The following is a 12,395-nucleotide window of genomic DNA, read 5'->3' on the forward strand; positions in this document are numbered from 1 at the left end:
TAAGCCAGCACGGCGAGTACTTAGTACTGGAGCGGGCTGCCTCGCTTTACGACCCGGCCGCCGCCGCACGACAGTTTCCGGTCCCTCGTCGCCCCTACCCTCAACATGGCGTCGGGCAGCGGGGTAGGTGTTGGTGGTGGGGCCGAACCCGGTGCTTTCCCCTTTGCTCGGTACATCCTGGGCCAGGGTAGGGCCGCGGCGGCTGGGGCCTCTCCGGAGGGGCAGGCGGCAGGAAGGGCTGCTCCGCTGCCGGCGGGAGGTGCTCGGAGCCTGCGCCAGGCCGCGGGGTGAGGGACCTCTCGGGTGGGGACGCGGCGGGGCGGGCAGCGGCTTGTGCAGAGGCCCCAGCCCTGCTGTTCCCACCGCTGTGTGGGGCGGGAGGAGGTTTGGGGCCCCTGGAGAGGCCCCGGTGCCTTCAGGGCCCCGGCTCGATTTCCTCTCCCTGGGGCCAGGCGTCCGCCGTGGGAGCCGCTGTTTGACCCGGTGGCGTCGGGAGGTCCTGCCGGGGGCCTCCCGGGCCTGGGCAAGCAGCTCCCTCCTCCTTTTTTTTTCTTGTCCCACTCCACTGCCTGTGTCCCGCTGCCTCTCGCTGCCCTGCCGAATTTCCTGGATAGAGAAACTGCCTTTTCCGTGCCTTGAGTTTTTGGTAGCTCCCGTGTAACTGGTTGCTTTTATTGGCGTTGCGGGGTTTGTGTAGTGTGGCAGTAAGGTCTTTCTGCCTTTATGAATCCTGCAAGATTTGATGTTGAGATGAGTGAGATGGATGCTGTTGGTGTAGCCAGGCTGGTGTAAACACTCCGATAATGCCCCCAACAGCTGTTAGCACTGCTGGGACTGTGCTGTCTTGCTTTCTGGGGTGATCTTTCCTTCAGTTGAAGCCACTTGCAGTGCTGAGAGCAGTCAAGAGCAGGACATCAGCCGGGAGCAAGACAAGGCCTAGGATTTATTCTCAGCTACTGGTGGTTCTATTCCTGTTAAACTGAGCCAGGCTCAAGCTTCCTGTGTTATACTACAGGCTTTGATGCTGATACCAGGCATGTTACTTGGTCTCTTATCTCCAGAGGGAAGAGGCTGTGGGATACTCCTGCTTTATAATGTTCCTGCTTATGTAGGAAATATTCTCTGTCCCCCAAAGCAGCTCTTAAATGAAGATTTTAGGGCTTGCAGCCGCCCCTGCCTGCACCAGGCCAATCAAGCAAAGTTCCTTTAGATAATATCCCGCTGAGATCTTGTTACACAGTTGGGTTTAATTTCTTTTTCCCTGTGCCTGGATGAGAGAGATTGATCAAAGAGCCTTGAGAAACTCCTTCCCTTTTATTACAACAGGAGAGTGTAGCAGCAAGTGAGTAAATCACCTCCTGCCAGCTGTGATATGTGATAATGTGCTGCTGTGTGGGAGAGGCTCGAGCCTGGACAACCCCCCCAAACATTCATTTACACTCTGTGATATTTTCCTTTCTGTTGCTCGGGGGGTTAATAAAACCTGCTCTGACATGCTTAAAGTGCTTAAGAAGCTCTGGGAAGAAATGAGACTGTTTTGATGCCTCCCTGAGGCGTTTTCATTGCTATCAGTAGTTGTTGGTTCCATTTGAAGGATTGCCAGAGGAGAAAACATTAAATGACTGTGCTGCTGCTGTAGCTTCAAATGGGATTTATTCCCGCTGGATTGTGATAGGGTTTCTGATTAGGCTAGAGGGGGAGGTCCTTCTTTCCCAGAGGTGTTTTCAGATACATCCATCCTTTTCTTAATATCAAACTGAGCCTCTCACTGCCATGCTGAGTGAAACACAGCTTTATAACCAGGTGAGAGCTGTCTTCTCAAGGCAGTGAAGGGTCTGAGTGAAGTATCTGGGTTCTAAGTAGACGGGTTGGGCACAGGGAAGAGGCTGTGCTGGTTTGGGGAGAGTAGATGTGAATGGAAGAGGGGTTCCTATCCAGTCCCTTCTGTCCTTGGTGTTGATAACTGGGGTAAAAATCCCCCCCGAAGAGAAGTCTTTGTATTCGTCAGTGCCAGCTTCACCCAAATCCAGTTTCTCTTCACACAGCTTGTGCTGTGGCTGCCAGTGAGTGTTCTCTGCACAGCTGCCATAGGGCCAGTCTGCCATGGGGGGCGGTTGCTCCCTTCCCTGCATGTCTGCAGTGTGAAACTGCAGGAGCAGGATGGCTTACTGGGAGTTGGTACAGGGGCTTCCCCGGTACCTCCATGCCCTGCTTTCACAGATGGGCTTTTAGAGCTTTTTCTGGTTTGCTTGAAAAACCCATACCCAAGCACACAGAACCCAAGCACAGACACAGGCTGGGGTAGACTGGATGGAGCAGCCCTGAGGAGAAGGACTTGGGGTGGTGGGTAACAAGAAGCTCCTCATGATGTGGCTTCAGTGTGCATTTGAGCCCAGAACCCCTCTGTGTGCTGGTCTGCACCCCCAGAGCGTGAGCAGCAGCTCAGGGAGGGGATCCTGCCCCTCTGCTGTGCTCTGAGGAGAACCCCCTGCAGTCCTGATCCAGCTCTGGGGCAACAGCACAAGAGGGATGTGGAGCTGTTGGAGCGAGGCTAGAGGAGGCCATGGAGATGCTGTGAGGGCTGGAGCAGCTCTGCTCTGGAGCCAGGCTGAGAGAGCTGGGCTGGGTCAGCTGCAGAAGAGAAGGCTCCTGAAGGGGAGACCTTAGAGCAGCTCCAGTGCCTAAAGGGGCTACAGGAAACCTGGAGAGGGGCTTTGGACAAGGGCCTGTAGGGACAGGACAGGGGAATGGCTTTAACCTGCCAGAGGGGAGACTGAGATGAGCTCTTAGGCAGAAGCTCTTCCCTGTGAGGGTGCTGAGGTGCTGGCACAAGGTGCCCAGAGAAGCTGTGGCTGCCCCATCCCTGGCAGTGTTCAAGGCCAGCTTGGACAGGGCTTGGAGCAAGCTGCTCTAGTGGAAGGTGTCCCTACCTGTGGCAGGGGGTTGGAACTGGGTGAGCTTTAAGGTCATTTCCAACCCAAACCAGTCTGACTCTCTGATACTGGGTCCTGCGATTTCACAGCAAACTCAGTGCTTTGATTCCTGTAATGTTAAGACACACTGCTGAGAGTAGACACACATCACCTGCCCTACTCCTGCTTTTAATCAAATCCTTTGTAGCTTGTGTTGTGTTTCACACCTTTCTCATGTGATATTTGCAGCTTGGGTTTAATTGACTTTAGGAAACAGCATGTGTAATGTTTGTCAGGGGCACTGCTGAGGCCTTGGATCAATCAGTTGAGATGCTGTTTGTGTCTGGTTTTCAAAGCAAAAGCCTGAATGATCGTCTCGGGAGCTGTTAACATAAACTCATTACTTTTCTCAGGGCTTTGAAATCCTTCTAGAAGAAGTAGCTACAGACAGGCTGGGTGTTATCCTCTGAAGCTACATCCTTAATTCCTGTATGTGAAAACAGAGGACATGGGGACATAATGTAGTGCCCGCAGTTGACTGCTGTGCCCTCAGCGGCCACCTCTTTCCCCAGCCTCCCCTCAGAGGTGCTCAAACTTTAATATCATTAATACACTTTGTTTCCTTCTCAGACCAAGAACCTGGACTTCCGCCGAAAGTGGGACAAAGATGAGTACGAGAAACTTGCAGAGAAGCGGCTCACGGAAGAGAGAGAAAAGAAAGATGGTGAGCAGTGTGCTGCCGAGCGCAGGCAGCTCATGTGAGCAGTGTGCTGCCGAGCGCAGGCAGCTCATGTGAGCAGTGTGCTGCTGAGTGCAGGCAGCTCATGTGAGCAGTGTGCTGCTGAGCGCTGAGTGCAGGCAGCTCATGTGAGCAGTGTGCCACTGAGGGCAGGCAGCTCATGTGAGCAGTGTGCCACTGAGGGCAGGCAGCTCATGGGAGCAGTGTGCCGCCGAGGGCAGGCAGCTCATGTGAGCAGTGTGCCGCCGAGGGCAGGCAGCTCATGTGAGCAGTGTGCCGCCGAGCGCAGGCAGCTCATGTGAGCAGTGTGCTGCCGAGTGCAGGCAGCTCATGTGAGTAGTGTGCTGCTGAGTGCAGGCAGCTCATGTGAGTAGTGTGCTGCTGAGTGCAGGCAGCTCTGCTCAGGTGAATAGTGTGTGCTGAGTGCAGGCAGCTCATGTGAGTAATGGGCTGCTGAACGTGGGCAGGTCTGCTCAGGTGTGTAGCATGCAGTTGAGTGCAGGCAGCTCTGCTCTTGGGAGTCATGTGCTACTGAGTGTGGGCAGCTCTGCTCCCGTGAATAGTGTGTTGCTGAGTACAGACAGCTCTGCTCAGCTGGCAGCCAGTCACCCAAATCCTTAGTGAAAGATGGGAGAGCCATGGAATCCCAGGGAGAAGTAGCAGCACTTGAAGGCTGGCTTGCTCCAATCCTTTTTCTTGTGCTTGCCAATGAATATATTGTTTTGCCAAAAGTAATTACTGAGAACCTTTGCCTCTGCCTGTTCTTTGGGGAGGGTGAGTAGCAATCAGCTCCTGGAGACAAGATCTCAGAATATGACCCAAGTCAGAGATGGAGATACCTGAGAGATACCTGGTTTCATAAGAACAAGGAACTAGTCAGGAGGAAATGATCCTTTACTGGTTTTGAAAAGAGTGCAATTTCTGGCTGAATCAAGTAGTTTCCAGCACCCCTTTTCAGCAAGGGCAACGTGAACTCAGCATGTTGGGCTTAGCCGTTTCTGAGAAACACTTTGGCTTTTTGCTTGTGTTTTAGGCAAACCAGCCCAGCCCGTCAAAAGAGAACTTCTGCGGCACCGAGACTACAAAGTGGACCTGGAATCGAAGCTGGGGAAAACCATTGTCATCACCAAAACCACCCCTCAGTCAGAGATGGGAGGGTAGGTTTTCTTTTAGGTGGTCTTTCTCTTGGATCCTCAGAGCTGTGCTGGTGAGCCCAGGGGCTGTGATGCAGCAGGGAGCCCTTCTTCTGCATCAGGTCCTGATTTCCTCCTGTGTTTTCACACCTAAACTGGGTCTGCCGGGTTAATGTATGGAAGGCATGCAGCAGGCTGAGCACCCTCTGCAGTCCTGCATCCAGCTCTGAGGGCAATAACACAAGAGGGATGTGGAGCTGTTGGAGCGAGGCCAGAGGAGGCCATGGAGATGCTGCGAGGGCTGGAGCAGCTCTGCTCTGGAGCCAGGCTGAGAGAGCTGGGCTGGTTCAGCCTCGAAAAGAGAAGGCTCCTGAAGGGGAGACCTTAGAGCAGCTCCAGTGCCTAAAGGGGCTACAGGAAACCTGGAGAGGGGCTTTGGACGAGGGCTTGTAGGGACAGGACAGGGGAATGGCTTTAACCTGCCAGAGGGGAGATTGAGATTAACTCTTAGGCAGAAGCTGTTCCCTGTGAGGGTGTTGAGGCGCTGGCACAGGGTGCCCAGAGAAGCTGTGGCTGCCCCATCCCTGGCAGCGTTCAAGGCCAGGTTGAATGGGGCTTGGGGCAAACTGCTCTAGTGGAAGGTGTCCCTGCCTGTGGCAGGGGTTGGAACTGGATGAGCTTTAACGTCCTTTCCAACCTAAACCACTCTGTGATTCTATATTACTTCATGTTACCCACTTGTAGAAACAACTGAGGCAGATCTCTGCTGTTGCGTGTGTTTCTTTAGCCAGGAGGCCTGCTTGCAGTGAGATTTGTGTTTCTGATTGCAATATCTATGCACTTGGAATGGGAGAAACACCCAGATACCTGTCCTTCGAAATGGTGTTTGGCTGAAGGCTGAAGGGGTTCTTAGCTTACCCTGAGCCACCAAGAGCTTGAAGAGAATGCATTGGGTTTGTGCCATCTCAAGAGCAAGACTGTCAGTGTGTCACTGTCACAGCCCAATAGCCAGCAGTGCCAGGGAGATGCAGAGTCCCAAACAGCGTCCAGGGGTGGAAGTGCGGGCCCTAACTAGAAGGGGAAGATGCCATGGCTTTGGGTTACACATCAGCTCATCATTTGATTTCTGTCATCTGTCAGAGTGGTATCACCATAAGGGTCAGTACCTCCAGGGTTAAACGAGGCAGCTCTTTCACGTCTGTCTTCAGTTGTACAATGGTTGTACACATCTGTCTTCGCTGGGGCTCTCTGTAGTGGAAGTAGCTTCCCTCTTGCCCTGGAGAAAGGACCCACATCCCAAGTGACAATCAGGCTTCACACTGTAGATTATCTCTAAGAGTTGCTTTGTCAGATGAGGTTTGTCTCATGCTTTGGAGTTAATTTTTTCTCTTTGTCCTGCCAGGTATTACTGTAACGTATGTGACTGCGTGGTGAAAGATTCCATTAACTTCTTGGATCACATCAATGGCAAAAAACGTAAGGATCATTTTTGTGTCTTCTTGGAGGGCTGCAGCAACACACTGGGCTGTGCCCATCATGTCTGAGGGCTAAGCAGTTAGACATGGATCAAAGTGTGCTCTGGAGAACAGGATGTGGGCAGTGTTTGCTCATGAGAGCTGTGCAGGTGCTGTCTTTATCTCCTGGCACCTTTCAGGGTGCTGGGCCGTCTTAATGGAAGAAGCCCAGAAAGAGCAGATATCAGTTTACTCTGTCCAGTGGCTGTATCTTCCCCACAGAGTGAGCTGTGAAAGGCTCAGGGTCAGCAAATCCTGATGGCTCTTCTGAAAATCTGGAGAGAGGCTTTTTTACAGCTCCTAAACTTCAAAGAAATTCTTATCTAGATAAAAGGCATGGGACTAGCCTGGGTTCTGAATGGAAAGCTTCTCTTTGTAGAACATGAATACAAAGCTCAAAACTAGCTGGTCCTTGAGGTCTAGGTGGGGACCAGAGTTCACCAGGCTGGAGGCTATGGTTTGCAGATGAGCAGAGACAGGAGTGGGGCAGTTTGACCACAGAGCTGGGCCCAGCCCTGTGCTGTGTAATCAGGATACCTGAGTGCTACTGATGCCTTGTTTAGCAGTGCTACTGATGCCTTGTTTAGCAGTGCTACTGATGCCTTGTTTAGCAGTGCTACTGATGCCTTGTTTAGCAGTACTGCTGATGCCTTGTTTAGCAGTGCTACTGATGCCTTGTTTAGCAGCGCCACTGATGCCTTGTTTAGCACTGCTGCAAGGTGACAGCCTGTCAGTTTTATTCTGGCTCCCTTTTCAACACTTCGGCCCTGGGGTTTGCCACTGGCCCAAGACTAAATTTCCTGAAGTGCTGGAACACCAATATGGTGGGGAGCATCCTAAAAGGGAACCTTGAAAGAACAGGCTGTGTTCCCCTTCCTGTTACAAGTAGTGTACAGATTGGTGAAGTGATGTAAGGGGTGCTGAGGTGCTGGCACAGGGTGCCCAGAGAAGCTGTGGCTGCCCCATCCCTGGCAGTGTTCAAGGCCAGGTTGGACAGGGCTTGGAGCAAGCTGCTCTAGTGGAAGGTGTCCCTGCCTGTGGCAGGGGGTTGGAACTGGATGAGCTTTAAGGTCCCTTCCAACCCAAATGAATCTGGGATTCTATGACAGGCAGCAAGAGGCTGTTGTGCTGAGATATTTAGATTGGGATCAGGGAAGGGGATTATGTGCAGACCATCCAAGGCTGTGAGTACTGCTCAATGTGACTGTTTCCGCCCCTGTTTTCTAGACCAGAGAAATCTGGGCATGTCCATGCGGGTGGAGCGCTCCACACTGGACCAGGTGAAGAAACGTTTTGAGGTGAACAAGAAGAAGATGGAGGAGAAGCAGAAGGACTATGACTTTGAGGAGAGGATGAAGGAGCTCCGTGAGGAGGTAAGTCTTAAGTCTGGGCAGCGACTGATGAAGCAAAGCCTCCCTGAAACATGTTTTGTGAGGAAATCAACCCGTTTCTGCCCTTGTTCCACAGAAGCCTTGTTCTTTGTAGCATGGCCCTCTCAGCTGCTGCTTTGAGTGGCCTTCTGCTTTCCGTCCTTGGAAACCCATTTCCCTTCTATCTGTGAGGATAACTTTTGGTGTTTCAGGTTTCAAGCAGCACAAGCGTGACAACGCACCCGTTTTGTCTCCCGTTATTTGTGTTTGAATTTGTGTGCTCTGATAAGCAGATCCATGTCTTTGTCCCATATCTTCCATGGTATTTAGGATTGCTGGGATCCCTCTTTACATGGCACATTGCTTCTGTGTGGTCTCCCCAAGTGTGGAAGGTCTTTGTGGTGTGAGATGTATGTGGAGGCAGTAGAAGACAGCAGATTCTTCTCCAGCCTGGGCTTAGGTGTCAGCTCCCTGACATGAAGATCACGTTTATTTGAAAGCCTGATAAAGTTCTGACAATTGGGAAGCTTCTATGGATGCTTCTCCTCCATCAGCAGTCAGATGTTAAAAGTCACTGCCTGTTTGCATCTCCCAGAGTTTGGTTCATGACGGGGTGCTCTGCTGGGGGGCACATGGAGCAGCCCTGTGCTCTGCTCTCGAGCAGGCTTTGGTCCTCCTGAGCCTGATGGGTTGTGGGGTGGGCTTTACAGGAGGTGCTGCTGGTTGAAAAGCTGCTGCCACTCACTGTATGGCACCAAAGAAATCAGCAGCAGCTTTTGGTGTAGCTTTCTTCAGGGCACAGCTGTCTGCAGTCTCTGTGATGCAGCGGATGGTGATGGGAGCAGCAGGAGCAGTTGCTAAGTTGGGAGCTGCAGCCATAGTTCTCGTTGCCCAGTACAGGCCTGGCACTGGTCCAGGGCTTGTGATCCTTGCAGAGCAAAACACTTTGATTAGAGCACAGCAAACTCTCTGATGCCAAAACCCCCCAAAGCTGCTCAAAGCTTCAGCTTCTGTTCCAGTGAGCAGCTGTCACTCTGCCAGGCTGAGAGCCAACAGGCAGCAGCATTCAGCAGCAGTCACTGGGATGGGGCATCAGACAAGGGAAAGGCCTAAAAGCAGCTTTGTGCCTCAGCATTGATTACAGGCAAAACTTCATAGAATCATAGAATGGTTTGGGTTGGAAAGGACCTTAAAGCTCACCCAGTTCCAACCCCTTCCATGGGCAGGGACACCTTCCACTAGAGCAGCTTGCTCCAAGCCCCTGTGTCCAACCTGGCCTTGAGCACTGCCAGGCATGGGGCAGCCACAGCTTCTCTGGACACCCTGTGCCAGCACCTCAGCACCCTCACAGGGAAGAGCTTCTGCCTAAGAGCTCATCTCAGTCTCCCCTCTGGCAGGTTAAAGCCATTCCCCTTGTCCTCTCCCTACAGGCCCTCGTCCAAAGCTCCTCTCCAGGTTTCCTGTAGCCCCTTTAGGCACTGGAGCTGCTCTAAGGTCTCCCCTTCAGGAGCCTTCTCTTGTCCAGGCTGAACCAGCCCAGCTCTCTCAGCCTGGCTCCAGAGCAGAGCTGCTCCAGCCCTCGCAGCATTTCTGTGGCCTCCTCTGGACTCACTCCAACAGCTCCACTTGTGCACCCTCTTGTGCTGTTGCCCCAGAACTAGATGCAGGACTGCAGGGGGTTCTCCCCAGAGCACAGTAGAGTGCAGTAGGTGAGGTGCTCTGGAAACAGTGGAAACCTCCTCCTCAGTGCCTGCCAGCCAGGATTTCTGGCTATTTTGTTTCCTCTGACACAATGTGGTTGCTGTTGGTAGGAGTCGGGTTACCTATGCAGTGCCCAGTGTCTCAAAACAGCTCAGGAGGTTCAGATTCTTCTGCTGTTCTGTCCCTTATTGCAGGAGGAAAAGGCCAAAGCCTACAAGAAGGAGAAGCAGAGGGAAAAGAAGAGGCGGGCAGAGGAAGACCTGACATTTGAGGAGGACGATGAGATGGCGGCTGTGATGGGTTTCTCTGGTTTTGGCTCAACCAAAAAGAACCACTGAGCAGCTCTGGACTTCCTCTTTCTTGAAACAGATTGTTTTTACCCAGGGGACTCTGGATAACTCTTAAAAAGACTTGAGGACTTGTATGTAAATCTCCCAGTAGAAATGGATTGGAGGAGGCAAAAAGTGATTCCATGCTCTACCTGTGCTGCAGAACAAGCTCCGCCTGTCATTAGCTTCCCATCTCCTGTGTCCTAGATCTGGCTGCTCAGCACTGCTCCATGGCCTTGTGTGTGCTGGGAAGTGTTCTGCTGGGTACAGTTTTGTGTCAGATGGCCTGGTTCAGGAGCAGTCTCGTTGTTAACCAGGCAGTGTTGTTGCGGGCCCGGGTTGTTGTAGCTGTCAACCAGGCTGTGTGTTTGCAGTACAGGAGTGATTCAGATTCTCTTTGGATGATGTAGCTGAAATGAAAGTGCTGCAATGAGCAGTGTGGAGTGGTGCAACCTGCATCTTCACAGCTTGTGCTGGGCAGAGCTGGTGGCTGCATGGAGTCTGAGTTGCCCAATCTTTCCTGTGTTTTACCCACAAGGGATTCCCTCCTGGCTTTCCTTTGTGTTTCGTCCCGTAACTTTGGTATCTTTAAGGCAGGGGAGAAATTCCTCCCCACGACTGATCTGGGATAGAGCCAATGAAAGAGACACATGCAATTTGCCAGAAATAAATGGATTGTTTTAATGGGTCCTTTGGTGGGAGTTTGATTCCTTCTTTGATGTGAGAGCTTCTGCTTCCCACTGAGAAGAGCTGCACAGATCTGGTGGTGGCCTCCTGGGACCTCAATAGCATGGCTTGTGCCCCCCTTTCATGGCTCAGCTGCCCCATGCAGGCAGTTCCTGTCAATTTTGGTTTGGGGATGGGTGTAAGAACATGGGAGGGGGAAGGAAAGGGGAGAGGGGAAGAGAGGACAGTGCTGGGGACCTGCATGTCCATCAGGCAGTCCAAGGCTGGGCTGCCTTCCGCATTTTACCAGCCTTAGTGTTATTAAGGGCCATTTGTTTCCTCTCTGCTGGCTTTCAGCATCCTTTCACCTCTGTCCTCCCCTCAATCCACTTCATTTCTGCTTTTATTTACCTCAGCCAAACCTTGTGTGACTCACTGCTGTCTGCAGTTAGGATTTATATTTTGCATGGCTGGGTTTTGTAGCTCTGTCTCACTCTGCTCTCTGGTTTTATGTATGCTGATGAAATCCTTGCTCTTGCCCTTCTCTGCACTCATGAGATTCCCGACCCGTGGAAGGCTGCAGTGTGTTTAGCCTGCTCTTTCTAATACATCTAGAACAAATCCTGTAATGTTGTGCTGCTGTTTTAATTCCTTAATCTTAGCCTGCTGACAGCTTCATTGCCTCGGGTCTTTCCGCTTCAATTCAGATTATAATCCCCGTTGAAGATGCTATTGAAATGATATATAACCACTCTGATACAACTGTCCTTGGAGGTTTGACCCTTTTCACTTGGCAATCCTTTGACTTGAGTCGCTCTCTGAGCACACGGAGCTGGAAGGGCCACTTTCATTCCAGCCACGTACCCAGCGCTGTTCAGACTGCAGCACGTGGCTCTGGCTGAATGGCAGAGAGGAGATGCTTGTGCCTTTGTGCCCTCCGGGGTGTGAGAGGGAGGCTGCCGTGGTTTCACACAGGAAAAGTTTAGGACATCTCAGAGAAGATTTAGCAGCAGCCATTTTCTCCCAGGCACCAGCTCTGCAGCCAGGCCGACCCTTGCTGCAGCCCAAGCTTGGGCTGTGCTGCTGGGGAAGGGGCTCCATCCCTCTTCCGCAGGTTGTGACTCTGGAGCCAGTGGTTGCTGCCTTGGTTGGCCCGTGGAGCATCCCACTGTCCCTGCCTATCCCAAGGTGGGGTGTGAAAAGGGCAGCCTCACAAAAAACCCTTTTTGGGTGGCCAAACTGGAGCTTATCCAGGCCTGACCCATCGCTGCTCTCCTGGGAGATAGGGAGGAAATCTCTCCACAGCACCATCCAGTGGGAGAGGGCTTTTTTTAAACCAGATTCCTCTGGGGTAAAAAGCCTGTCACAGCCAAGCTCCATCCCGAGGCCGTCTGCATCCTCTGGGCTGAAGCTCCAGCAGCTCTGGTGGCTGCTGCCGCCCGGTCCCAGAGCTGGGGCTGCCCTCGCAGGGGAAGCAGTTCTTTGTCTTGCTGGGAGCAGTGGTGTGTGCAGTAGCAGATACCAGCTCTCGCTGCATTCCCAGCAGCGGGAGCTGCCTCTAGCCAAGGATGAAAAGCTGGTTTCATGGGAGGAAATAATACTTAGAGAAGAGACAGATAACATTCCCTGCAGCTGCCGTGTTAACCCTTTGCTCTCACCGCTGCCTAGTGCTGCTGTGGGGTGTTAAGGGGTTCATGTGCTTTCTTCATTGGCACCATTTCCATGCTGAGCTGTCAGGCTGCTGGTGCTGGATGTGCCTGTGTGGGTCAGGGCTTGGGGTTTAACTGGAGAAAGGGCGCTCTGCAGCTCTTCTTCCCCTGCAGCAAAGGGGGTGAGCTGCTTCTCACTTTGCTCTTGCCAAAAAGGGACACAGCTATTCCTCCAGTTAAAACTGGGAGCTGGTGAGTAAGGAAGGGTATTCCTTATGGTACCCACCACAAGGCTGGGGCATCCTGCCTGGTCTCACCATGAAAGTGTTCGGAGGTGCTTGCAGCCAGGTTGGTGCTTGTTCTCAGTGCCTGGGCAGGGGCT

The 12,395-nt window shown here is 52.5% G+C and overlaps 1 protein-coding gene across 1 annotated transcript; it reads left to right on the forward strand.

Moving 5' to 3' along the window:
* Nucleotides 1-10,388, forward strand: ZMAT2 (zinc finger matrin-type 2). The gene is made up of 6 exons (XM_057409913.1): nucleotides 1-123; nucleotides 3,543-3,636; nucleotides 4,685-4,808; nucleotides 6,187-6,260; nucleotides 7,526-7,671; nucleotides 9,564-10,388. Exons 1-6 carry the CDS (start codon nucleotides 106-108, stop codon nucleotides 9,705-9,707), a joined length of 600 nt encoding a protein of 199 aa, XP_057265896.1. The 5' UTR covers nucleotides 1-105; the 3' UTR covers nucleotides 9,708-10,388.
* Nucleotides 10,389-12,395: the final 2,007 nt, after the last annotated feature.

Source organism: Pezoporus wallicus, unplaced genomic scaffold (assembly GCF_028554395.1).
Source record: "Pezoporus wallicus isolate ANWC-B61680 ecotype Strahan unplaced genomic scaffold, APGP_CSIRO_Pwel_v1 contig_4309, whole genome shotgun sequence".
NCBI classification, from domain to species: Eukaryota; Metazoa; Chordata; class Aves; order Psittaciformes; family Psittacidae; genus Pezoporus; species Pezoporus wallicus.

Bases quoted from the DNA above. Each gene is read 5' to 3' on its own strand.
- ZMAT2 (XM_057409913.1), top strand. The intron at 3,637-4,684 runs GTGAGCAGTGTG...CTTGTGTTTTAG, and splicing joins AGAGAGAGAAAAGAAAGATG to GCAAACCAGCCCAGCCCGTC. The intron at 6,261-7,525 runs GTAAGGATCATT...CCTGTTTTCTAG, and splicing joins TCACATCAATGGCAAAAAAC to ACCAGAGAAATCTGGGCATG.